Source organism: Eulemur rufifrons, chromosome 7, assembly GCF_041146395.1.
Source record: "Eulemur rufifrons isolate Redbay chromosome 7, OSU_ERuf_1, whole genome shotgun sequence".
Lineage (NCBI taxonomy): Eukaryota > Metazoa > Chordata > Mammalia > Primates > Lemuridae > Eulemur > Eulemur rufifrons.
Genome location: NC_090989.1, coordinates 156519672 through 156546257, shown reverse-complemented (window position 1 = coordinate 156546257; position 26586 = coordinate 156519672). Strand labels below are relative to the sequence as shown.

General features: G+C 60.0%; 1 protein-coding gene across 2 annotated transcripts; it reads left to right on the top strand.

Moving 5' to 3' along the window:
• The first annotated feature begins 11970 nt into the window (after window positions 1-11970).
• On the top strand, window positions 11971-19313 carry DUSP7 (dual specificity phosphatase 7). 2 transcript variants are annotated; one of them, XM_069473686.1, is made up of 3 exons: window positions 11971-12586; window positions 14054-14488; window positions 17298-19313. In XM_069473686.1, exons 1-3 carry the CDS (start codon window positions 12067-12069, stop codon window positions 17603-17605), a joined length of 1263 nt encoding a protein of 420 aa, XP_069329787.1. In that variant the 5' UTR covers window positions 11971-12066; the 3' UTR covers window positions 17606-19313. The 2 variants fall into 2 exon arrangements, with proteins under 2 accessions (XP_069329787.1, XP_069329788.1); XM_069473687.1 differs by lacking the exon at window positions 14054-14488.
• Window positions 19314-26586: the final 7273 nt, after the last annotated feature.

Here is a 26586-nt window from a genome sequence, read left to right as displayed (position 1 = left end):
GGACCACTGAGATGTTGCCTGCTCAGCTCCTACCTGCTCTCCCACCTCTGCTCTAGGCCTACCCCATCAGTTCTCAGCACAGCAGCCAGAGTCTGCCAAGATGGAAGAGTAAAAAATAGTAAGTTATAAGAAGAAAATCTGTAAGATAGTTCATGCCATCCTGCTCAAGCCCAGCCGCCTCCAAGTACAGGCCAAAGTGCTTACCACAGCTGAGGCTCGGTCCTGCCCATCCCAGCCCCATCTCCCGCCCCTCCCCTCAGGCCGCTCCAGCCACACCTGCCTGCTCACTGTTTCTTGGCCACCCCAGGCACATCACAGCCCCAGGGCCTTTGCACCTGCTATTCCTGCTGCCAGGAATGCTCTAACTTCATTCACCTCTCTGGGCCTGGGCCTCCTCGTCCATAACATGGGGTAAGCGCAAAAGTGCCCTTGTGGGACTGCTGGGAAGATTTGCTGAGACAGCTCGTGCAAAGCTCTAGGAGCTGGCTTTGTCCCTTCTGGACTGCCATCCACGGCCCAGGGAGGTGGGTGAGGGTGGGTGCTGAGCAAGGGACCCCTAGCATCGGAGTCCTGTAGGCCAGCCAGCTGGCTGCAAGGCCTGTTCTAGCCTTGGCTGGCTGACCTGGGGCTCAACCAGTGCCCCTGGGAGTGGGATCCATTGTGCCCTGAGGCCCTCAGACCCTGCTCCTGAGCTGCCACAGGTCTCTCTCACCGACACCCCACCCCACACGCCTGCATGACTCCCTCACAGCCTTTTCCTAACGTGACTTCCAGCTACCAGGCCGATCCAGGTGCCCCCGCACAGCCCCCACAGGACAGGGAGGGCGGGTGGAGCAGCCAACACATGCCAGGCCTCCCCGCCTGTCTGCCAGCTGACAGGGGCAGAGGTGGGTGTCAGGGCTGGAGGGGTCGTCGCCTTGTTGCCCCAGGGCCTCTCTGAGGGGGTGTGGGCAGCTGGACTAGATTGACTGAGCATCTCGCTGTTCATTCAAATGAACGAGGGGCTTCCTCATGCCCCTGCAGACCCTCCCACGCACCTGGTTCTATTTGGAACCCCAGCCAAGCAGGGCTAGGGATGCGCGTTTCTCTGTCTGAAGAAGAGAAACGGGCCTCTGAGGGGCCTCTCCCCCCCCCCCCCCCCCCCCCCGCTCCTGCAGCAGACCAGTGGCCTGGGGGCCTCCTGCAGGGGCCTGCGAGCCTGGCAGCCACCCTCATGGGGGGTGAGCACCAGAACTTCTGGGGGTAAAGTCTTCCCCCCCTCCTCCCCCTCCCATCTGCCCGCACAAACACATGTTTCCAATCCCCTCTCAGGCCCCCTCTCCCCCTCGCCAGCCCCTTCCCATTTCCTCTCTGAGGCATCCACTAGCATGTGGAACTCATTAGGAGACCCGCAGGGCTCGTAACCCAACTCTGGCCCGAGCTTGGGGAGGGGGCTCTGTCCGCAGCCCCCATGCTGAGACGCAGCGGCCTCCCCATGTCTGGCCCCTGTCTGGCCCTGTGCAGCCCCACTCTGGGGAGCACAGGAGCTGGGCATGGCCAAAAGGCGGCTGCCGCTGGTAGAAGGAAGTGTGGTCCGTCTTGGCTCATCCCCCGCCTCTGCAGCCTGCTCTCAGCGCCTGTTGAAGCATCCTGGCCTCCCCAGCAGCCATCCAGGATAGCTCCTGATCCCGCTGGGGCGGCTTTGGACCTGCGTGTGAAAAGCAGACCTCAGGGCCCCTCCAGCGAGCCCAGGGGTGTGGGGTTGTGAGCAAGGAACTTGATGATCCTCAGCTTTCCATCTGAAAAATAGGGAGGGAAGTCCAGGGAAGAGAACGCAGTACGGAGAACAACCATTGAAGGCCTGATTCCATGGGCTGTTATCGGAAGTTATGCAAAAAAAAAAAAAAAACCAAAAAACTGGTGCTATTGTCACCAGAGTTTGGGAAATGCCAGGATGAACAAAGTAAAAAAAGATAGCTACTTCCCTGCAGGATTTGTCAGAGCCTTTAACACACACCTATACATACAGTGCACCTGGGGCCATGGAGTTCATGGTGTTTCTGGACATTTGACCAAATGACCCCTTTTACTGAGGTGTACATGGCAGGTCTGGTGTTCTCTGGAACCCACTTTGGAAAACGCTAGAGGAAGAGCAGTGAGGAGGCAGGGGGGACGGGCAGAAACTCCTCATGAGTCCCAGCAGGAATTGTCTGCTGGGTCCAAGCAAAGGGTGGGGATTGAATGAGGGTGACAGCTAAGGAGGGGAGAGCAGGAGCCAGCAGGGGGCTGGCGTGGCCAAGGCTCGGAGGGAGGACCGCACTTGGGCCAGGCTGGGCCCCAGTGACTCTGAATCCCTCCCTGACCTGCTGTTTCTTCCTCATGGGAAGCGGGTGGGCCGGCGTGGGCACAGAGACACGAGGCCGGCGGGCAGGGCCTTCCCCAGGGGATGGGACCTGCACGGGCAGGCCTGCCACGACATCAGCCTTGAGATGGGCAGCCATTGGCTCCGGGTTCAGAAGAGCTGCTCTGTCTGTTTCCCTCCCTGTCGGGCCGGCCCCTCTGCTCAGAGCCCACTCCCAGCACTCCCTGCCTGGCACAGCTGCTCACAGGCCCTTCCCTCCCCCTGTTTCCAGGTTCCTGCCTCCCCTCCGGGCCCTCTCCCCACTGTCTGGGCACAAGGAGGGCTGAGCAAGGGGCCGGACTGGGCCCTTTTCATGACTCCTGCCTCACAGCAGTCTTGTGTGGTATGCTGCACCCCCATTTTAGAGAGGAAGAAACTGAGGCTCAGAGAAGGGAGGCCAGGGGCAGAGTTGGGATTAGAACCAGGAGTCTTGGTTAGGCTTCCCAATCTCCACCTGAACCCTGTCTTACCCCTGCCCAGTCCCAACACATATGGCACACTCACACCTTGGTCATCTGAGGGCCACATTAGGCTTCTCTGCTATGCCCAGCATAGGGCCTACCAGGTGGTCAGCCCTTGACCTTGTCAGGCACAGGTGGGCCAGGCCAAAGTCACTCCTGCCCGTAGTGCATGGGGGTAGCCAGGGGTCCATGCCCAGCCCCTTAGGACAAGGAGGCCCTTCCCTCTGACGGTCCCAATGTAGAACCTGCCTGGCTGCCCCACAGCCCCTGGGAATTAGGGTAGACAGAAGGTATTGCCTCACTTTATAGATGGAGAGATTGAGGCCCATGTGTGGGCACCACAGGGGCCACCCAAGTCCATAGCAGGCAGCAGAGCTGTGTCTTCCCAGCCCCGCAGGTCTCCAGCTTCCCAGGCCTTGATGCTGCCCCTGGGAGCTCCATGTCTGAGTGGCATCCATGGCCCAGGGAATCCAGCCACCCCCAGCCTGAGTTCCTGGGCTGGCCTGGTGGTTCTGGGGTGGCTGATGCTTTGGGGTCTCTGGGGAGGGCTCCAGCTATAGCCAAACACCTCTCAACACCCTCATCCCCCCAGCCCTGCGCTCTCAGATGGCCCTAGGGCTCAGGCCAGAGGGTTGTCCTGTTGGAGATGGGCATCAAGGCAGTGCTGTCCTCTGCTGGGAGACTACAGAAGCCATGGGGAGGGGTAGGGAAGGGGGCAGGGGGCAGGGGGCCCCAGGCAGAGCTGGCCCTTGTCCCGCAGTCCCCACCTTGGAGGGCCTCACTGGGAACCCTGAGAATTGGAGTCCATTGACCCCTCCTCCCTCCCAGAAGACCTAGTCTTTTCAGGGAGGGAGTCTTTCTTTCTTTTTTTAAATTTTAGTACGTTCCACAGAGCAACGGGTCAGTCTCCACAAGAGGAGAAAGACTGAGCCTTTCAAGTCTTGGGGCATGTGCCCCTGTGGCAGGAGTAGGGCTGGGTGGGGCCAGGCCAGGACCGAGAGTCCCCTAGACTGCTTCCTGGTGCCACCTGCCTGGGAACAGCCCACATCCAGCTCCAGGCAGCAGCTGGACAGCTAAACCACATGGGACGGTGCTGGGTCATGAGGCCTGAAGCCAGCAACCCTGCACTTGGGCCAGGCCATTCCTCCAGCCTCGTCATGGTCACTCTCACTGTCACCATCAAGGCTAATAAGAGGGATTCCTGAAAAACAGGGCTGCATGGGCTGGCAGGGAGAGGACCACGCAGGCCCGAATGGCAGGCGATGCTAATGAGGCAATTAGGCCTAGCAGCTACAGAGAGACCTGCCCACCCCGGGCAGGCCCAGCCCAGGCCCCTGGCACATCCGCCCATCCAGTGCCCTGGGAATTCCTGTCCTCTTCTACCCTCCTGGCCTCAAAGGGTGGACTGTCTTCACTGTCAAGAGCCTTCCACTGCCAGCTCTCCCAATCCAAAAGCCATGGGCTGGTTCGGCAAAGACAGAAGCAGGGCACCCCCCAACTCCATCACTGCTACTTGCCTTTGCTCTGGCTGAGTAAATGCCTGCCTGAGATGCCCTTTTGTCCCTTACCCAGCCCAGACCACCTGGGCTCCAGGCCCTTCCTGGCACAGGTGGCCTTGGAAGGATCAGAAGCTTTGAGCAGGAGGCAAGGGTGACATGGTAGCCAGGTGGGCATGCAGTTAAGGACTCCTGCTCCCCCAAAGCCCCAGCTTCTCTCACGCAGCCCTGGAGTGCTCATATCAGGGGAAGGGATTCGTATGAGTGTTCTTATAAGAGCCCGGGCAAAGACGCCGGGGATTCTGGGGAAGGGGATGCGAGAGGCAAGGGAACCTTAGCCATGGCTTTGGAGCAGGGACCCTGGCCCACCTGAGCATCTGAGTCCTTGCCCCCTCTCCCCTGCTGCCTCTGAGGCCCCAGGGAACCAGATGCAGCCTGCCTGGTTTCCCCAGGCTGCTGGGTGGCTTTTCTTGGCTCTGTAGGGATGACCTCGGTGTCAGCAGATGGGGTGTCCAGCTGCGTTACAGCCCCCGCCTGCCCCAGCCCAGCCCCTCCTCCAGGCTGGAGGGGCAGTGGGTGGTGTGTGAGACTAGAACCCCAGCTCAGGACCCCAGGGCCCCTTGGGTCCACAAGGAGGCAGGAGTTTGGCTCATTCTGTGGAGGAAGGGTGAGCTGCGCCCGGGTGGTGGAGGAAGGGCCCTCTCTGAAACAGGGAGATCGAGGCCTACAGTCTGAGGCCAGGGATGAGGCCCTGCCGGGCATGGTGGCAACAGGGATCCGTCCCTTCATGGCAGGGAGCCTTGTGGCTCCAGGGACTCTCACTGAGTGACTTTGGGCAGGTCATGTAGGACAGGAGGAGGCCCAAGTGAGGAGTGGAAGTGAGAGGCTTCTGGAATCATGCAGCGTGGCAGGCGAGAGCCAAACACATGTTAGATCGCAGGACCATGTGCTCATGGCTGATGATGACACAGAAGAGTCTAGAAGTAGGCCAGGGTTCCAGTTCTGGCTCAGCCACTTCTCAGGTGCCCACTCTGGCCCCAGAAGATGAGTAGGCTGAGGGGGAAGAGCAAGAAGGTGGTCAGAGGGATGGGTTGGAGAGCAGGGTCCCAGCAGAGGGACCAGTGAGTGCAAAGGCCCCACACAGGGAGTAGGTGGGACAGTGTTGGAGCCTGGGCTGGGGAGGCAGGGGGGGAGAGTGGAGGGGCAGGAGGACCCAGGACCCCCTAAGGGCAAGGAGGGGAGGGGAGAGGAGGGACAGGGCCAGATCACTGAGGGCCATGCTGGCCACAGAGCCCAGTCTGGACTCAATGTGCGGCCAGTAGGAGGCTGCCGACCCTGAAGGCCAGGTCTGATTCACATTCTCAAAGATGCCCCTGGCTGCTGTGTGGGCATGGACTGTCGGGATGGGGGCAGGGGCCCAGGAAGGAGGCAGGGGAGGTGGTCTAGGGTAGAGGTAGGAGGGCCTGCCCTGTGTAGCGGTGGCCCAATGGTTTCTGAAAGTGGATCCTGGGATGGATTAGCCATGTCTGCTGTGGAAGTGGAAGGGCCACTTGGTAGCACAAATGTCCTGGGGAGGATATGGCCCCTCTCTTTATGAGGCTGAGTGGCTGCCCATCCCCAGTGCTGGGCCTCCCTAGAGATGGGAAAGAGCTGGCAGACCCAGGCCCTGTGGACTGTGCTTGAGCCACAGTAAGAGCCAGCTGGGAACCCCTGGGCTGGGGAAAAGGAGCTCTGGGTTTTTAATCTGGGCCCAGCCCCCTGCTACAGCTTGATTTGTGACCATGGGCCTCAGTTTCTCCATCTGTCAAATTGATTGGCAGCCCACTCAGGGCTGATGCAAAGCCCAGATGCAAGACCAGAAGGAAAGATGATTTGAAACCATCAGGAGTGTGCAAGCCAAGTAAGCCCATGGTGGCCTGTGCGTGGGAACTCTTAGCTGGGAGCCCCAGGCAGACATCCGCCCTCCCGCAGACCGCCCTTCCCACTTGCCCGTGTTTATGTGTTTCCTTCCCATCACCTGGGCCACCATGACTCACCCCAGGCCCGGTGGGTAAGTGAGTAACTGGCTGGGGCTGGAGCCAGGCCCTTGGGCAAGACACTTCCCTTCCTGGGCCTCAGCTTTCCCATCTGTAGAACAGGCAGATAAACCCTGCTCTGCTGACCCCCTGGGAAATGTGGGGTGAATACGGGGCTGAGGATGTGAAAGCAAGAGGCTGCAGTGGGGTGAGGGCAACCCAGGGAATGGCCTTTCTTCTGGGACGGAAACCAGGCCCTCTCGAAGTCAGCCCCAAGTCAGCTCCGAGCAGAGCTTTACATGCGCACTTGTCCAGGCCCCTAGCCCGGCAGACCCCCATGCCCCTTAGGGGAGCCCTTTCGGAGAGCATGGGATGGAGGGCAGGGTGGGGCCATGAGGGAGGCCTGGCTGGGTGACCTTGTGGGGGATGGGACTCCAATGACAAAAGGGAGGCTCATATAGGTGGAGTCACAGAGGTGAGCCCCCCAGACTCCTACAGGCTGAACTGCCCTTGAGTGGGTAGAGTGTAGAATATGCTGGGCCCCACAGGGGAGGATTAGGAGAAGGACAGACTCTGCTGTGGCCCTCAGAAGCTAGAGAGGATTTCAGAGGGTGGGGACATGGAATGAGGCAGTATGTGGAGGCAGGGGCACTGTGTCTGGGGCACAGTGTGGGGAGCAGGAGGTCAGGGTAAGGTGAGCAGGGGATGGGGACAGAGAAGCCATACCTGGTCTGGCTGTGACTTGGAGCCTTAGCAAATAGGTTTTATCTCCCTTGCCTTCCACACTCTGCTGGTCGTGCCTGCCTGAAAGGGTTTTCAGGCCAGGGATGGCTCCCCAAGAAAAAGTGCTATGATTGTCTAGTAATGTCTGCCAAGGACAAAGCACAGAAGAGAGGTGCATGTGTGTCCTCTATTTTCCATCCTCCAGCTGGCCCCACTGGGCTGGGTATGTGGTTGGGAGAGATACACTCTCGAGTGGCCATGGCGCGACTTTCCCAGCAGGGCTGTTTGCCCCCCAGGCCCTACACGCTCACCCTCTCTGCCCCGCACACCTGGGCAAGGGAGGAGTCGGATGAATAGGCACGTGGCTCCCCCACCGCAGAGCTGTCCCGGCTTTCCTATGCCATACTGCCATCACCCAGGACCTGGCAGTCCCCTGCTAGGAGGAAGGTAGGGGTGGACTTCTGTTCCATCCAGAACCTGTCCTCTCTGAGATCCCAGCAGCAGCCAGCAGGGGTGGGTGAGGCCCTGTGACTGGACAGCTGAGGGGAGAGAAGTGTGGATCCCACCGGCCTGGTAATAGCCCCTCTGGGGGACTTCTCTGTGGGTACCCGTCTAACAGGAGTGGCAAGTGCCCAGACATGGGGCTGTATGTGTGTGTGTGCCTGTAAGAGAGTATGTGTGCCCACATGTATTGTATATTTTTGCACACGTGCATAGGCATCTGTGTATCTCTGCACATGTACTATGTGCCCACGAGCACATATGCATATATGGGTAGGTCTATGGCCTATGTGTGTTTGTGCCTGTGTTGTGTGTAACTTACAAGTATGTGTATGTGTGTGTACAGCCAGTTCTATGTAGGGCAGGAGCATTGCCAGTTTTCTCACTGTCCATTCCTGGCCTGGCTTAGATGTTACTGTCTCGATACCAACCCAAGTGGGCACTCCACTAAGGGTTGGGGAAGAAGCTGTCCCAAGGTTCAAGCGCAAGCAGAGTGAGTCTAGGTCTGAGCAGGCCTCTGATGGCACACGTCCCAGCCTGATGGAGCTGCCCTGGGCAGAGGCTGGCTCAGTCACCAGCAGGCACCATGGACCAGAGTGCCTGGCCCCTGTGTAGCCTCTGCACAGCCCTGCTCCTGTCTTACAGTGAGATAGATCTGCCCTCCTGGTAGGGAGTAGGAGCTCACCCTAGATTTGTGCTGGCCTCCTTAGGACCAGGAAGGCAAGGAACTGACCCCCCACCTCAGCATATGCCATTAGAAACATGGTGGCCCATCTCTGAGAAATCCATGGGCACCAGTGGGAAAGGGAAAGATTTTGTTTCTAAGATGTTTAAACTGTTCTTGGTGACAGAGCTCTTGGGTCAACAAGCCACGTGTGCTTGTGTGTTGGAGGGTGCGCACCAGTTTACCCTGCTCCTGGGGACCCACAGCTCCTCCCAGAGGAACAGCAAAGGGCCATGAAACATCCCACCACCATGGCGAAGCCTTGCTCTGCCAAGAAGGCTCCTTCCCAGTGTGGTTCTGGCATTGGATGTGTGCCGACAGCGAAGGCAGCCCCAGTGCCTTATGGGTTTGGGCCTGGCACCTGGCTGAATAGCGATGAGACAGGGATGGCAAGCAGAGGGCTTGAGGGAGGGCAGACGTGCCACTGGGCATCCAACATGAAAACATCTGGTGTGGGGTGTTGGACAGTGACTGTGATAGAGCACAGAGCAAAGATAGGGCTGAGGGGACAGGGGTCCTGGGAGCATGTAGCAGGGGAGCTAATATAGCCAGGATAATCAGAGGCGGCCTCCCTGAGGGTGACATCTGAGCCGGGATCAGGAGGCAGGCAGAAGCTGCAAGCGAAAACTGAAAGTCCTGGAGGTGTGGGAGACAGAGGGAGCCCTCAGAGAGCTCAGACGTGTCCCACCTGCTTTTCATCTGAGACCAGCCCACCCCAGGGACCCAGACCTGTTCTGGGGGCCTCTTTCCCAACCCCCCACCCTGCCCCTCAGGGAGACCCTAGTGAGCTGAGCACCTCTGCTGGGGGCTGCAGGTGAGGGAGGGCCTGAACCCAGAAGAGCAGGAAAGGTCACATTCCCGAAGAGGAAGAATGTCTTTGATTTCCAAGGCCTTGCCCAGGGCACTATATTCCTGCCAAGAAAAACCCTTTCCCAGCATCCTTGGGGGCAGGCTCAGAGCTGTAGGGGTAGAGTTCTGACCTCTTGCTGCTTGGCCATAGTCAAGCTCCTATCCTGCTCCGGGCCCTGCAAGTCTGGGAGCAAGGGTTCCTCAGTCCCCCACCCATGCTCCCCTTCTCCTGTACTCATGCAAACCTTGCCTCTTTACATCCCTGCTGGGTGACACCCCTCCGCACCCCAGGAGCAGCTCCAGTTCCACACATCCTCCCCTAGACGAATCCACAAGGAGAGAGATAAGTGAGTCATCACAAGCTAATGCAAGGGATGGCAGGGCCCTCTTCCCTCTCTTTAGGATGGTCTTCCTCAGGCATGGCAGTGGGCACTGTGGGGGCACAGAGGAGGTTCCTATTTCAGGTGTGCCCTCACCAGTGAGAACAATAGCTAGCTCCTCACCCGGCACTCTGAAGCCAGTATGCCTTAGCGGGACTCCGGCCTGCCCCTCAGGAGATGTCACATTGACTTATTGGGCATGTGACATCTTCTTGAGCTACCCTGTTAGCAGAGTATGGTTCCATCTGGGAAGGGGACACCAAGCCAGAAAGAAAGGTCTTTGTTCATCCTGTCATGGGCCTAGGGGAGGGAGTACACAGATCAGCATGTAACCTGGTGGAGCAGAGGGGAGAGGCTGCCAGGCCACATGTGATGCTGAGTGGAGGATGGAGCGTCCACTGCTGTCACTCCAGCTCAGGCACTGCCTGGTGAGCTCGGCAGGCCCTCGACAGGCCCTGGTCAGCAGCTCACCCTCCCCTGGGGGTTTGCTCAGGCCTCCTTTTTGAGTGCTGCCTCCATCCTGGACAACCAGCACCCAGACTGCCAGCCCAGAGGCCTGGCCTCAGAGCACGTCCTCCCAGCCAACGGATTTGTAGACTGGCTGGGCACTGTTCAGATGAGCACTCTCCTATAGCGGGAAAACCAGCCATGCTCAGGTCACCCAATAGGTCAGCAACAGGCAAGACAGAATTTGGGTCTTGGCTTCTCAGGCCTGGGAAGCCCTTTCCATAGGGCCCAGGACCCCAGGGAAGCAGGTTCTGCCCAGCAACCCCAGGACAACCCTGGGCGGAGGGAGGGTTGATTTCTCCTTTCACCTGTCAGGGCATCTGATCACTGCTGAAAAGATCTCTGGCTGCACTGCTGTGGCCTTTCTGAGAGTGTGACTGTGGAAGAGACCCCTGCTCTTTGGGGATACTGGGATGCAGCCCTACCACCAGGCATGAAACCCTTCAGAGAGACTATCCCTGACTTGGAAGACAGGGCGGGGGCTGCTCCTGGGCCACTCTTTTTCGTGCCTTTTGGTCAGAGGCCAGCGGAAAGCTCAAGTCCTCAGGGTTCCAGAGGCCCTCCCTTTCGCAAATTTCAGGCATCTTCATCCCCTACTCCTGACTCTGACCCGACACCACCACCCTCCCCCACAGCCGGAGGTGGGGGCAAGGTGGCTAAGAGTTGACCAGCTTCAGGCGGAAGGGCAGGTTAAACCCCAAGGAGGCGGGGGCGCCCGCCCGGCAGGGAATGGGCCAGGCGAATGGCTAAGCCCCAGCTGGAGCTCCCTCCCAGGGAAGACCACCCTGGCTCCGCAGGGAGAGCACTGCAGGCCTTGCGCACGCGCGCCGCCGAGTCGAGCCGCTTTGTTCTAGCGCTACCTGCAGATCCATTCACCTCCTCCGCCCCGCCCGCACGCCGGCGAGTCCTCACACGCTGGCGGAGACCCCGCCCACTGCCCCGCGTTGGGTGGAGCCGGCGGCGGGCCCCGCCTCCCTCCCACACCGCCTCCCTCGGCCACGATTGGTCTTCTGCGCGGCTCGTGCCCGCCTACTGGGAAAGTGGATTGGCATATCGAGAGGGAGGTAAGAGAAGGAAAGCTGATTATAAAGGAGCGCTCCCCTCCCACCTGCCCTCAGTGGAAAAGTCACGTGGCGCTTCACTAGACGCTTGTCACCACCCCGCTTGTAAAGCTTTCTTAAAGGGCTCACGCTCCCTTCCTAGGGTTAATCCTTTCCAGGATTTCTCCACCCCTGCCCACGGAGGCGTCCTACCCCTCCAGTCGCCTAGGTGCAGATTTCCCATTAGGCCTGCTGGGGTAAGACCCTGCTCCTCAGGTTTCGGACCCTGTGACAGGGGGACGATGCTGTCGCCTGAAACAGTGACCGCCTAGCACAGTGCCTGGCACGTAGTAGGCGTTCAATTACCATTTGTTGAATGAACTCGACGAAAGAATGAATGAATGGGGATGACAGGTGGGGAGGGGAGGTTGGCTCCGTGTGACAGTCCCTCCCGCCCCATCCGGGGGAAGCTCCGTTAACGTGGGGTGGGGGTGCCAGTTGTAGGACTGCCCCCGTTAGTTCTTCCCGTAGGGCACAGGTCTCTCCAGAAAAGACCACTCCAGAAGAGCTGGGAGTGCGGGCAGAGGGGAGGGCGTCTTCGCCAGGCCCCCTCGGCAGATCGTAGCGAGTTCCGGGCTAGGCGGACGGTGACCGTGCGGAGGCCGGGCGCGGATCCCGGGCGCCCCGGGCCGCGAACGCGCCCGCGCACCCGGTGAGGAGGGGCGGCAGAGGCGCTGCGCCTTTAAGCCCGGGCGCCGGCCCCGCGCCCCGCCCCCCGGAGGACGCCTCGGCGCGCGGCCGCGGGAGCTGCCGTTTAATTGGGGCTGTCAGGCCGCGGTGCGCGCGGAGGGCCGGGCGGGCGGGACGGAGGCCGGGAGGCCGGGGCGGCGGGCGCACAGCTCGGCGGGAGGCGGGCGCCCGGAGACGCGGCCGGGGCGCCGTCCCAGGGCAGGGCTGCCCGGCCCCGGCCCCGGGCCGCCCGCTCTCCCCATGAAAAACCAGCTCCGCGGCCCCCCAGCGCGGGCGCACATGTCGGCTTCGGGGGCGGCAGCGGCGGCTGGGGGCACCCGGGCGGGGTCCGAGCCCGGTGCGGGGTGTGGGTCCAGCGCGGGCACCGGGGCGAGCGCGGCGACCGGAGCAGGGGCCATGCCCTGCAAGAGCGCGGAGTGGCTACAGGAGGAGCTGGAGGCGCGCGGCGGCGCGTCCCTGCTGCTGCTCGACTGCCGGCCGCATGAGCTCTTCGAGTCGTCGCACATCGAGACGGCCATCAACCTGGCCATCCCGGGCCTCATGCTGCGCCGCCTGCGCAAGGGCAACCTGCCCATCCGCTCCATCATCCCGAACCACGCCGACAAGGAGCGTTTCGCCACGCGCTGCAAGGCGGCCACCGTGCTGCTCTACGACGAGGCCACGGCCGAGTGGCAGCCCGAACCCGGCGCTCCAGCCTCTGTGCTCGGCCTGCTGCTACAGAAGCTGCGCGACGACGGCTGCCAGGCCTACTACCTCCAAGGTGAGGGCAGCACCGAGACCCCATAAGGGATCCAGGTTCCCCCGCGACTCCCTGACGCCCCCGCTGGAGGCTTTTTCCTTTCCACGCGCTCGGCCTGCCCAGCCGGGCGCCACGTCGTCCCCGGCCCTCATCCGCCCTCCCAGGAGCCCAGTCCCCATGGCGTGGGTTTGGCAGGCGCGGGGCTCCCTCTGCGCCCTCTTTCTCGGCTAGATTCCAGTGGGTGAAACAAACTTTTCCCTGCCTAGGGTTTCCTTTTTTTACTGCTGGTGGGGCGACAGTAGCGCCCGGCTCCAGGCTCCCTCAGGAGGGAGGGGCCGTCTCCTGGAACCCTAAAAGCTGCAGGGCACCCAACTCCAGCCTGAAATTCGTGTCCCTGGAAGGCCAGGGTCAGGAAGGGCACCTTTTAGCACCATCCTTGCCTCCAGTGCATGGGGCCCATTTGGGTTGGGGTCTCTGGGATCCCATTATGGCCCCTACCCTGGGGATTGTTGGCTCTTAGAGACGCTTGAGAAAGAGTGTAAGCAGTGTTCATTGCCCTGACCCAGGTCTCCCGGGCCCCCAGGTCCCCAGCCTGTCTCCTGGGAGCTTGTAGAGGGGGAGGCAGCACTGGGGGTGTGTGGGGGGGGGAAGTGGCTGTGGCCGGTGTTTCCAATTAACATTCCAAAATGGCCTCTCGCTGGCAGCGGGGCAGGAGGGGAGGGGAGGCCTGCGGCACCCTCGGGCGCAGGGCCCATGCCTAGCTGCAAGGCGCTCCCCATCTCTCCCGTCCTGGTATGGCCCCAGTGGCCCTCCCCCTCTGCAGGTCCAAAGCTGGGGGCCTTGTATTCTAAGGGAGGGCTCTGGAGAAGTGGAGCTGGGACCTCATTCTGGAGCCTGCCCCCGCTGGGGGGAAGGGCCAGCCAGTACCTTCACACTGCTCTCCCCAGCTGTGTTTCGTGAGCTGGGCAACCACTAGACTCCCCATGAGGGGTCCAGGTCCTCTCTGCCTCTAACTGACCCAGATGTGGCTCTGGCTCTTATGGTGTCATCTGTAAGGGGGATTTGTAGACCCACAGGTGCTAGCCTGAGATGTGGTTGTCTACTTTCCTTTGCACTTAGCTGTTACTGAGCACCCATGCGTGCTAGGCGTGCATGGGAGCTGCAGACAAGGAATGAACTGGGGCCTGTCCTCAAGTGCCCTAAAGCTGGTAGTATGGCTGGGGGCCCTGATGTGTTATGAGTAAGGGTTTAGAGCTCAGGCATGTTACTTCCCCTCCTTGGGCCTCAGTTTCCTCATCTGTGAAGTGGTCATAGTTTAGATGGAGAGAACACAAGAGAAGGTAGACGTGTAACACACTTGGCATGGCCCATACTTACCGTCAGTGCTATGGGGCTTGACATGGGAGTCCTGGCCATCGGGGTCTTGTGCAGGCTATCTGGGCTCTCACCAGCCTCTTACCCGGGCCCCCCCTCTCACCTCGGCCACAGGTGGTTTCAACAAGTTCCAGACAGAGTACTCCGAACACTGCGAGACCAACGTGGACAGCTCGTCCTCACCGAGCAGCTCGCCACCCACCTCAGTGCTGGGCCTGGGGGGCCTCCGCATCAGCTCTGACTGCTCGGATGGCGAGTCAGACCGAGAGCTGCCCAGCAGTGCCACTGAGTCGGACGGCAGCCCTGTGCCGTCCAGCCAACCAGCCTTCCCTGTCCAGATCCTGCCCTACCTCTACCTCGGCTGCGCCAAGGACTCCACCAACCTGGACGTGCTCGGCAAGTATGGCATCAAGTATATCCTCAATGTCACACCCAACCTGCCCAACGCCTTCGAGCACGGTGGCGAGTTCACCTACAAGCAGATCCCCATCTCTGACCACTGGAGCCAGAACCTCTCCCAGTTCTTCCCTGAGGCCATCAGCTTCATTGGTAGGTGTTGCCATGTGCTGGGCAGGATGGGTGGGAGGGTGGGTGCGTCAAGGTGTGCACAGGATTCTGGGTGTCGCCCGCGCCTAACTGGGTACCTCTGGGCCTGTTGGGACCTGTGTGGGCCCTGCATATGCCAGCTTGTGGCTGTGGGTGTACCCATGCCTGCTGTGAGTCACTGAGTTCCCCAGGCCCCTCTACCTGTCAGGGCCTGAGAAGTCCCCTGAGTCTTGGGCTCCCCCCAACTGTCAGCCCCTTATGGGACTTGTATTTTTCAGGCTTTGCTGTTGTTTTGGGCTTAGAAAACTGAAACATCACACGCACAGACCTCCCACGGGTCTCACTCACTCTGCATCACGCCTCGGCATGTGTTTCTACAGGATGGGGTTGTCTCAGTGCCTCTTTGGGCTTTACTGTGTACCTGTAAGGGCTAAACGGTAGCCCTGGAGCCAAAGGCCTGCCCAAAACAGGCAACTTGGTTTTGGCCCCAGATGCTCTCGGCAGGGGAGCATCCCTCGGTGGGGATTGCTTGGAGGGTAAGGGGTGTAAGGGGTGAGGTGGAGGGAGGCTGAGAAAGGCCTCCCCCAGAGCAGTGCATCCTGCTGTCTGGCTTAGAGCCCTCTGAGTCCCCTGTGTCCCCAGCCTCAGCTGACTCGGGCTCCCCACCCTGGTTTTCCTCCTTGGCCAGCTGGGCTGTCAGACTGCAGGTCATCCCCCCTGGGGCCACAGTGTGGGGAAGGGACAGAGGCCCAGGATAAATGGGAACCCTGGATTCCCGACCTAGTGTTTCTAACCAGCCCCCTGTGGCAGGGTGGAGGTGGCCCGGGCAGTCTTCTCCCGATGGCGGCTGTGTCCAGTGGAGGGCGTTTTGGTGTCGGCTGGGCTGGGCTGGGCTGGCTTTAATAACAGGAAGTGGGAGGCTTCTCCGCCTCATCCGCTTACTGGGAACCAAAAGTAGGTGCCTGGCTGGGAGGAAGGAAGGAAGCTGAGGCCTGGGGGAGGGGCTGCAACTGGGGCTGCCTGGAGTATCCAGCCCTGCCCCAGGGGGACATGGCCAAGAGGGCTATGGGTGCTGCCTTAGCATTTGGGCTCCCCCAGCAAGGGAGGGGAGCAGAGGGGGAACCTGGAGCCTGGCTTGTGGGTGCCTTTATCCTTCTTGAAGGGCCCTCCACATCTCCACAATGGGGTGAGGGTGCAGGGGAACAGGGTGCAGGGGTGGGAAGGGGCCTTTTCCCTCATTTGACAAGGGGAGGAACTGAGGCCCAAGCATCCCGTGGGGTCAGTGGCACAGGTCAAGCATCAGCCACACGCTGGAAGGGCTCAGAATAAAGCCAGTGAAAGCAGTTTCACTTGGGATCACCTGGGGGTGGGCTGGGGGCCAGGTGTCCTCACATCCTAGTGTGACCACTGGAGGCTCGTCCCTCCACCCCTTTTCCGGCCCCAAATCCCGAGGTCAGACCACAGGGCTCCACATGAAGCCACAGCGCCCCCCGTGCCTCCCCTGCTGGTCCTGCCCCAGTGCCTTAGCCATGGGGCCACCCTGTCAGCCCCTGAGTCTGGATTAAGCACTTGTGGCATGCTAAGTCCTAGGTACCCTCGGTGGGTGGCGGGGGGAGGGGGAGCTCTGTCGGACCAAAGGCAGTGAAGAGCAATTTGTGGACCCGCGAGTCATCTGGTAGGAGGGCACTGGCTGAGTGCTCACTGTACCTGGCTCCTAGTGGTTCAGCGGTAGGGAGGTGGGGACCTTGAGGACCCCAGGGCTGCCTCTTGCTTTTGTTTTTTGTTTTTGGGGTTTTTTTGGTTTTCTTTCATTTTCAGGAATAGAACCCATGCCTCTTGTTAATCCATATCCCTGGTCTCCCTCCAGAGAGGAGAGATTTCAGGACTGTTCAGTAGCCCAGCCAGTGTTTACTGGGTCCTACTGTGTATCAGGTAGAGGGGTCTGAAGGCGGCACGGGGAGACCTGGGGGGTTGGCCGCATCCAGTTGGCGTGGTGGGAGATGTCACTGGTGTACAGGCCTGCTGGGGAAGGTCTGGCAAGTGGGAGGGGCGGGCCCCACTGAGCAAACCCCACTCACGAAACCTCAGGCGTGGCTGTCATGCTAGTCCCTGGGTCTATCAGGAGCTGGAGTTGAGGCTGTGCGGACTGGCCGGGCACAGGGCAGAGCCAAGTGCAGGGCCAGGCCACCCGCTTCCTTCTGGAGCAGCTGCCCTCGGGCCTGTTTCCCAGGAAACTCTCAGAAAGTACTCTCGGGAGCTGCACCAAGAGAACAGGCCCAGCCCCCACCCCCAGGTCACGGCCTGGCAGCAGCAGGTGCTAAGTTAGGAGGAGCCTCTGTGTGGCCTTGGGCTTGTCACTTTATCTCTGTTTCCCCATTGATAAAATGGGCTTACTGGCTATGGTGCAGATGACCCAAGAGGATACAGGTGACACCACCCTCGGCACCAGTCATAACGCACAGTTGTGGCAGCAGTAGGACTAGCAGTGATCACACTCGGTACTGTAACTTGTGTTTGTTGAACCCTCACTTGGCTCAGGTCCTTAGGAGAGCACTGTGAATAAATAGGCCCATTTTATAGAAGAGGAAACTGAGGCACAGGGGTGTCCAGTGACTGGGAGCTGAAGCATAACAGAGCCCTCTTCATAGTTATGCTCTTAACCTCTACCCCATGTTGCTGCCCCAACTATGGGACTATGCTGCCCTCTGTGCCCCAGCCCCAGCGCCCACCCCGTGCTGTGGCCCCTCTGCCCGCCCTGTGGGAAGCCTCCTCGGGAGGAGGCACCTCCCTGACCCGTGCCCCTGTGTTTCAGATGAGGCCCGCTCCAAGAAGTGTGGCGTCCTGGTGCACTGCCTGGCAGGCATCAGCCGCTCGGTGACAGTCACTGTGGCCTACCTGATGCAGAAGATGAACCTGTCACTCAACGATGCCTACGACTTTGTCAAGAGGAAAAAGTCCAACATCTCGCCCAATTTCAACTTCATGGGGCAGCTGCTGGACTTTGAGCGGACGCTGGGGCTAAGCAGCCCATGTGACAACCACGCGCCCAGTGAGCAGCTCTACTTCTCCACGCCCACCAACCACAACCTGTTCCCACTCAACACGCTCGAGTCCACGTGAGGCCTGGTGCCCTGGTGGGCATGGCACCGGGCCCCTACCCAGCCCTCCACAGGGACAGGTGAGAGGGCCCAAGCCTGCTGCCTCTGGCCTGAGGAACCCACAGACGTCGCCTGTGCTCAGAGGCCCAGGCTAACTGGTGGCCGGACGCCCCTTACCGTCCTGCCGGAGCGGGGCCCACGGCAAGGCCTCCCTCTGCAGGGCTGCTGGAGAGGCCTCAGCTCGCAGACATGTGGCTTTGGGGGGCCAACAGGGCCTCATCCTTTTCTAGGACACTCCTTTCTGCTGATGGCCCGGCCAATTTGGCTATTTTTTAAAGACACATCCATGGACCTGAGTTTACTTTTTACTTTTGGCAGGTAAATCCAAGCTCCCTGGAGCACAGAGAGTGTTCAAGCTCTTCTTGATTTTTCTTTTTTTAATGAAAAGTGTTATTTTCAGGCTACATGCAACAGTGGATTGTATAAACCAGTATTTCATCCCTTTCTTGATCCTGCGAGAGAGAGAGAAGTGTTCTCAGTTTTGTTTTTCGTTCTACTTCAAAAAGCAATTATTATGTTTGTTTTTGTTTTTGTTTTTAATGGAAAAGACAAACCCCATGTTGACCTTGACCAAATGCGTTTTGCACATGTGTGAAGCCTCCGTTTCTTCAGCGGGCCCTTCTTGAAGGGGTGGCTTGCTGCTCTCCAGGTGTTGGGACCCCCAGTCGTGCCATCTCCCGCCCTTGGCCCAGTCCACCTTGGCACTGCACTTGCCTGTGATGACTGCTGCAAGTTGTGATTGGTGGGCTGGTTGGGTGGTCTTTGCAATCTCTGCCCGCCCATTCTTCCCTCTGGTGGTCCCTGCAGACCTCCCTGAGGCAGAAGGTGAGGGGTACGGGGCCCTGCCATTGTCCTGCCAGAGATGGGCAGCAGGGGACTACCAAGCAGTAGCATTAGCCCTCTGGGCTCGGCCCCTAGGAGGGCCTGGGCTCTGGGTCCTTTTATATATATTTACCCACTACTTCCGTCTCTTTCTGTAACTGGGAGTGGAGGCCCAGCGGCTGGGGAGAGCTTAGGTGGTGAGGGTCCACCCCTGCCTCCAGCTTCTTCCCTGACCCTGGCTGTTGCTTTGGTCTAGCGGCCACTCCCAGCCGCCTTGTCCCCGTGGAAGGCCTGCCCTGCTCTCATCTTGCCCATGCCTTCTACTGCCAGGAGACTTGCACCCATTTCAACGCTAGGGCAGGGGCAGGTGGGGCAAGGACGGACAAGTGGAAGGGGTGCGAGGCTCTGTCCACCCCACTCGCAGTATCCACAGAACAAAGCCACGGATTCCGTTATCCTCCTCCAGTTTTGTTCCTTCTCCAACCTCGGTTCCACCAGCTGTCAGGACTGCATGGGGGCCCGGGGAGGGGTGAGCGGTCGGGCCGGGGTCCCTGATGGAGCAGCACTCAGCATGTGAGTGAGGCCACGGAAACTCTGCCCCACTGCATCTTACCTCACAGGGGTGGCTTTCAGGGATTCTTTAGGGCAGCAGATTAAAATCTTGCCACAGTCGAGAAATTGACAAAAAGCTTCCATGCTGTACATGGTTCTCTTTCTCTCTCTCTTTTTTATTTTTAAAAAGAAAAACCCAGAAAGAAGCATCAGATTTGTGTAAATGAGGGTATGCCAGAGGGTGGCCAGTTTTGCTTTATGATCTTATGAAGGAAAATTTGTGACCCTACCTATATATACACACACACATATATATATATCCCGAACCAGCAACGGGACTTTGTTTATATTGCAAATAAATATTATTTTTTCTTTAAAATGAGTTGTGATGTCTTGGGCTTGGGGTCTGGGAAGGTGAGGAAGGGGCAGTCGCCTGGCATCCCAGTGCCTGCTCTGCATGAGGCACTGGCCTGGTCCCACCTGGCATCTGCCAGGCACTTGCTTAGACCAGTCAGAGGTGCCCTGCAGACAGGAGGGAGCAGCCAGGGCTTCTGGATGAAGCTGGCTGGGTGGCATTTCCTTAGTCCTTGGGCACTAGCAGGCCCGAGCAGCTAGGCTTTCTCTATGGGCTTTGCTGAAGTCAGGGGGCTTGGAGAGGTTGCGGGGACAAGTTTACAAACTGAGCCCCTACTTAGCCAGAATTGCCTGAGGCTGTCTGCTTGGGCATTGCTAAGGTCACCTCAGTCCCACGCAGCCCCACGGCCCTGACCCTTCCTCGCTGCTGTCAGGGGTGGGAGAGGGCAGTCCACACTGAACCCTGCCCCTTCCGATCGTGGAGTGCCAGTGGGACAATCCTGGACAGTGAGTGCTCAGCCCTGCTTTGCTCTTTAGGGGCTGGCTGGCCTTGGACAGGCCTCTCAGCCCCCTGAGCCTCAGTGTACATCTCTGTAAAAGGAGGCCAGTCACACCCAGTTACTGAGTGCTTTTCATGTTTGTGGCACGAGAGCACATTGCGTTCATTTCCTGGCCGGAGCCTGGGCTTACAGGGAAGAATCAGCCATGCCCAGGCTTGCACAGAGCAGGGGGAGCCTCAGCCCTCCATCCAGGCTCCCTGGCCCGCAGGAGCAGGTAAGGGGCCTGGGCAAGGATGGTGGCCCTTGCTGGGGGAAGTGAAGCCCCCAGTGGGTGGCACAGCCCCATGTTACAGAAAGAGAAATGGAGGCTCCAGAGTGCTTATGTCTCCCGCACCTCTGGCTGGATCAGGGACCTAGGGAGCTTGGGTGCTGACTCAGTTTCCCCATTTCTGCTGCTCACCTGGCTCTATCTCTTCAGGGGACTGCGAGATCAGCACTGAGCTGGACCCCGGTGGCAGGTGGGTGGGCAGGGCCAGAAGGGTGAGGGCAACTCAGCCCCTTTCCTGGGACTGTCTTTGTTGGGTTGCCCAGACGCTACCTTCTCTGTCCCTCCTCCATCTCTGCACTTCAGTTACATTGGACCAGAACAGTTACCACCTCTGCTCAGCCTGTGATGAGGGGTAGAGGGCAGGTCCCCGTCAACCGTGGGACTGGGGTTCGAATCCCAGCTGTGTGACTGCCAGCACCACGGCTCTCCCACTCAACACTCCATCTTTAGAATGGAGGAACACTGCTGTTCAGCCAGCAGGCCTGCGTGGGGGTGGGGGGTGGGGCTTCTCACAGCGTCGGCAAAGGGGTGGGTGCCGCGTTTGCCGTCGGGCTCCCTCAGCGCCCTGGTCCTTCTGTGCCAGGGGCAGGCAAGGGGGTGGAGGCCTGAGCAGGGAGAGACTGAGCCTTTGTTCCCTCTCGCTGCCCTCGCCCAGGGCTGGGGAAGCCCGAGGGTGCTGGGCTGGGGGCTGGGCCCTCGACAGGCAGAGTAAGTGCCTGGCAGTGCCAGCGTGCCCAAGCACAGGCCAGGGTGGGGGTGGGAGTAGCAGCCAGCTCCCGAGCCGACTCAGACGAGGACTGGGAAGCGTGGGAGTGCAGGAAGAGGGCCAACGCCACCACTCACTCCCGTGCAGTCTTAGGCCAGGTGGTCTCTCTGACCTTCAGTCTCCTCATCTGTGTCTGGCTAAGGTTCCCTGAAAGGGGACAGAGGACCAGGTCATGGCTGAATGGCTGTGGCCCTGGGTCCTTGCTCTGTGACCTTAGGCTAGGCCACGCTCACTCTGGACTGCTGTCCCCCACCCCCAGGTTTCAGGCTCCTGCCCCATGGCCCCTCACCCTGAGCCCCTCTTATTCTGCCCTGTTTCTGCCATGCCTTCCTCCCTCGGCCATCCTTGGCTGAGGCCCTTGGCGCCAGCATTCCCGGAGCTCCTAGACACCTGGCTCTCCGGGGCCGCATCTGCTTGGTCTCTGTGGCTTGGATGCTGTTGCTCTCCTGGCCCTCTCTTTGCCTCCTGGGTCCCCATTTCTGTCTCCATCTCAGCCCAGGCCCCAGGGACCCCCTAATCACTTCTTAGCCACTTAGTGTTCTCATGGGAGGCGGATTCAAGACACTTACTCACTCGCACATTCATCCAGCAGCCATTTCCCGTGCGGCTGGGCGGCCCAGGAGTGGGAACAGCCCGAGGGAAAGCTCAGTGATGTCATGCTGGGTGGCAGGATAATGGGGCCCTCCACTTGTCCGCTGATAAATGAATCAGGTGCAACTCAGGATTGACTAACTCTGCCCACCAGGAAGAACTTGGTAGCACTGTGGGGCGGTTACCTTGAAAGGGGCCTGACAAGGAGACCAAAAAAGAGACGAACATTTCCGTGGGTGGTCCTGCTCCGAGCCTGGGGGAGGGGAAGCAGCCTTTGGGAGAGGGACCTGCTCCCCCTGCCACCCCCAGAGGCCCCTCCCAGAGTGCACTCAGCCTGGTGAATGGGGCAGGGTGGGGCAGCAGCGAGTCTCTACTGGAACCCGGCCCTCCATGCTGCTGCCACTGCACGGCGCACTCAGGCCCGTGCCTGACACTGTGTCCGCCTTGGGCTGCCCTCTGTGTCAGTACGGATGTGTCTGGGACACCAACACCTACACCCAAACCCTCAGCAGAAGCCAGAGGGCCTGCTGCTGCCAGGTTTCTCTGGAGGCAGCATAGCAACATGTTAGCCTCTGGGTGCCCCAGTGAGGGCTGTCTGGTCCTGATCTTTAATACGTGTTCCCTGCTGGTTCTGGGCCCCGCCGGGACACAGTGCTCTCACCTCCTCCCAGAGACCTCCGATGATTGGTCCCATCTGATTCCTGAGACCCAGCAGAGCTGAGAGCCCCTGGAAGGCTCAGAATCATCCTGTCCCCCAACCCTGTGCAGATGGGGAAAGTGAGGTTTGCAGAGGGGTGTCCTAGAATGAGTGGGGGCAGAGCTGGGGCTCCCACTTGCTGCCCTGAGTCCTTCAACTAGGCCCACCTCCGCCACCAGGCTGGGAGCCCTCTCCCTCTGGCCCTGTGAGGGACCACACACACACACACACACACACACACACACGGCCTCCTCACTTCTCAGACTGGACAAGCCCAAGCAGGTCCCTTTGCAACTAAGGAGCCACCTGCCTCTGACTCTGGCCTCCTCTCATCAGGGTGTGTCCTGAGTGAAGTCATCCCTTCCCAGGCAAGGCCATTAGAGACCATCCTTAGCAACTCTTGGGGGCCTCAGTCCCATTGTCTCTGGATGGGCCAGATGTGCTTCCGAAGGTGACATGGGACCCTAGCCCTAGCCGGAACCCTCATTTGCCCAGGTGGCCAGCCCCTTCCTAAGGCTGCCCTGTGGCACACCTCCAGAGCCATCATCTACCTGTAGCTTCTGTGCATGCGTGGGGTCTCCATACGCCTTCCATGCCCATGCCTCCTCCTCTGGCCTCCGGGCTGCAGGCAAAGGAGAAGCTGCCCTGCCCTTCCACGGGGCTGGGTGGGCTCCGGGGAGCCCCTTTAGGGGCCAGGGGAGCCCCTAAAGGGCTTCAAGCACAGGGCTGACAGGGTCTGATTGTCACTGTGAAGATCCCCTAGTTGCAGAGTGGAACTAGTCCCCTGAAGGGCAAGTATGCAGGTTAGGGGACAGTGAGGAGGCTGGGGCGGTCGTTCAGGGTGGGTCAGGAGGGCTGGGCCCTTGTGGCACAGGAGGAGAGAGGGAGGGAAGGACATATCTGCAGGACCAGAAGGACTCGGGTCCCATGGCAGGCAGGCCCCGTGGTGTGAGCAGAGGGTTGCAGCTTGTCTGCTCCGTGACCATGGCCTGAATGCCAGTTGCCATGCCACGCAGAAGGATGCTCTTAGCCAAGGCATGTGCGGGTCCACGGGGAACCTCTGAGTCCCACTCAGCCCCCCCCCAGGGGAACTCGCCCCACCTCACTGTGCAGCCACAAGCTGAGCGCCCAGAGAGAGACAGGGGTCACCAAGGCCAATACCTCCTACTGGGGACTCTTTGCCAAGACAGCACAGCCCTGATGGCCCTTCTCAGCACCGTGGTTTCCTCATCTGCACAGTGGGGGTACGAACTGTCCATCTAATGGCCGGGCGCGGTGGCTCACGCCTGTAATCCTAACACTTTGGATGGCCCAGGCAGGAGGATCGCTTGAAGCAAGGAGTTCGAGACCGGCCTGTGCAAGAGACCCTGTCTCTACAAAAAATAGGAAAATTAGTCGGTTGTGGAGGCGCCTGTAATCCCAGCTACTTGGGACACTGAGGCAGGAGGATGGCTTGAGCCCAGGAGTTTGAGGTTGCAGTGAGCTAGGCTGATGCCACTGCACTTTACCCAGGTGACAGAGTGAGACCCTGTGAGCCAGGTGATGTTAATTTAGGTGACCTCCTGCATTTGTTGAGGGGCATCTCCCAGGGCCAGCCATTGCCTCCTCCCCCATTCAGTCCTAAAATTCCGTTTCCACGGGCAGAGAAATAAGAATAATGACCCCGAGGGACCTGCCCTCCAACTCAGCACTGCGCCATGAGCCTGCCTCTGGCCCTCAGCACATGGGCACATACCCGAGACCTAGGCTCCGCCTGCCGCTGCTCCTCTCTTCTCCCCACAGAGCCCAGCATGGGGCTCAGGCCAGTGCTCCTGGCACTGGAACTGCGGGAGCAAAGGCCCAGCTCGCGCTTTCCCCTCTATCCCTGGAGCCCCCGCAGCCTCTGCCCCTGCCCCAGGAAGAGAGCTTGGCTGGACACTCAGGTGGGCTCACTTCTTCGCTGTGCCATCAGGACCTCTGGGCAGGGAGTCTGGGTGCGGTTTTTCTGCATCTCAGATTCTTTCCCTGGGCCTTGTGCCCAGAAGTGGCATTTCTGGGGCAAACACCTGTGCTCCATTTTTCCAAATGGCTTCCAAAAGGAAAGCAGCGCATTTTCTTTTGTTTGTCTTTTACCTTCGGCTACTATTGCTGCTGATTTCCATGAGACACTTGTCGGTAATGCCAGGCACATGGTAGGGGCCCAGCAGAGTGCTGGGGGCTGAATTGCTCCTCACCCTGAGCCCCTGCCTGGGGGACTTGTGCGGACGGGCCTGGTCCTCTGGCAGCCCCTGTGCAGCAAGAGTAACAACAGGCTCAGCCCTTGCTCTGGGCCAGGAGTCCTGCAGAACTTACACAATAAACTCTCTGAATCCTGCTCGCAGCCCTTGCGGGGAGGTGCTGGGTTACCCTGATGGGCAGATGAGGAGGCCGAGACAGAGCAGCGAAGCTGTGTGCCAGGAAGGGGCCACACTGGGTCTGGGCACAGGACTGGGTGACTTGGGAGTCCCTGCTCTCAGCTGCCCCAGGCCTGAGAGGTCAAGCATGCGTTTGGGTTTTTGACCCCCTCCCAACCCTGGCACCAGCTGGGCCCCTACCACGCCGACCCCAGGAAAACTGGCATGTGGCAAGAAGGAACCTGCGGCCCCTTTCTGAAGGGATTGGGAGGTGCCTGTATGTTTCCTGGGCAGGGCAGGGTAGGGGCAGAGGAGAGCCGGCCACCGCTCGGGAGGCTCGGGAGGGAGAGCGGAGTCAGGGCTATCCTCCTGGAGTGAGCAGGCTGGAGGGGCAGAGTCAGGGACACTCGCTTCTAGCCGGCGAGGCAGACTGGGAGGCTTCTCAGGGAAGGAGATGTCTTCCAGTGAAGAGCCTTCTGCTGCTCCTGCCTCCAGCCTTCGTGCTGCTATGTTCTCCCTGCAACACGCTTCGCCACCCACCACCCCCTCCAGTTCGCTCCCTCTACTCTTCTCCTGAGCGTAGCTCCAACATTTCCCCCTCCAGGAAGCCTTCCCTCGCCTTGTCCCGAGCTGGGTGCTGGTGTCTTCTCTGGCTTCCATGGCCCTCTGCGCAGCCCCGTCCCTGAGATCGGGCCGGGCATCATCAGCTCCCCTGGCCATATATCTGGGCACTTCTAGGGACTTGCCGAGCTCTGGGTGTCAGGCCTGCGTGACTTGTGCACATGGGTCCCCAGAGTACTTGCCTCACTGTGTCCCCGCGCGTGTCCAGGCATCACTGGTTCTGCGCGCGCCCAGGCCTTTGGCCGTGCTCAGGGGGTGGGGCTGGGCACCTCTGTACCTCTGACTGGGTCCCCTGCCTCGGCAGCCCCTCCTCACTGCCTCTGTGCCCACCAAGATCGCCTGCCCTCCCCTCTCCAGCCAGAGAAGGATCTGGCAGCTCCTGTTTATAAATATCTGCCACTGCCACAGCTAAGTGGAGGGGTCTGGAGGCCACGCTAATTGATTAATTAAACCCTCTCGGTTAATTAGCTCCGTCCCTCCAGGGAAAAAAGTCTAGAGCTGGAGCCAGAGCCTCCTCTGGGCTGGGGGAGGGTTTAATTAGCTTGGGTCAAGCAGAGCCCTATGCCAGCTGCTGGGGGCAGTGGAGAGCCCGGGAGGAGAGTAGTTCTGGGCACTGGAGCCAGCAGGCCACCAAGGGTGGGGAAAAGGGGCTTCCAGCTTCGGCCTGGACCAGTCGTACCTCCTGCAGTTGGACCTGGATGGGGAGGGAAAATGTGCCCTCGAGGGGGCAAGACCGGTGGGAGCAGGAGTGTGAGGCTGGATCTGGGAAGATAAAAGTCTTTACTGTGGCCAGTTTTCCTACACAGGGGCTGAGGGAGGACCTAGAGGGGAGTCCCCATACAGGAGTCCCCAACCCTGGCTGCTACGGTGCAGGGAGGGCCTTGGATGCCAGCACAGGAACTTGCACTTTCTCTGCATGTGGAGTCTATGGCAGGGTTGGAGCTGGAGTAGGATGTGATCAGGCTTGAGTTTCTAGAAAGATATCGGTGGGGGTGGCGGGTAGAGTGGGGAGCTGCTCAGGGGAGGAATGGATTGAAGGAGCAGGGGCAGGAGGAGGGGCCTTCAGGTGTCCGGAGAGAATGGAGGTCCATTAGGTCTGGGGACTGGTGGGGAGGGAGGTCTAGCCTGGGCATCAACAGACCAGTTCATGCTGCAGGGCCTGGGGCCACCCAGTTCCCCTCTCTGGCCCTCTCTCCCCTCATCTGCAAGGTGCCAGGGTTAGGGGTGAGGGTGGGGAGGAGATGTTTCTGAGGCCACAACCTTGGGATGCAAAGGTCATTGGCATGTTTCCTTGCCCTAGGACAAATCACCTTCTCTACCCCCTCACCCCCCTGTCCCCA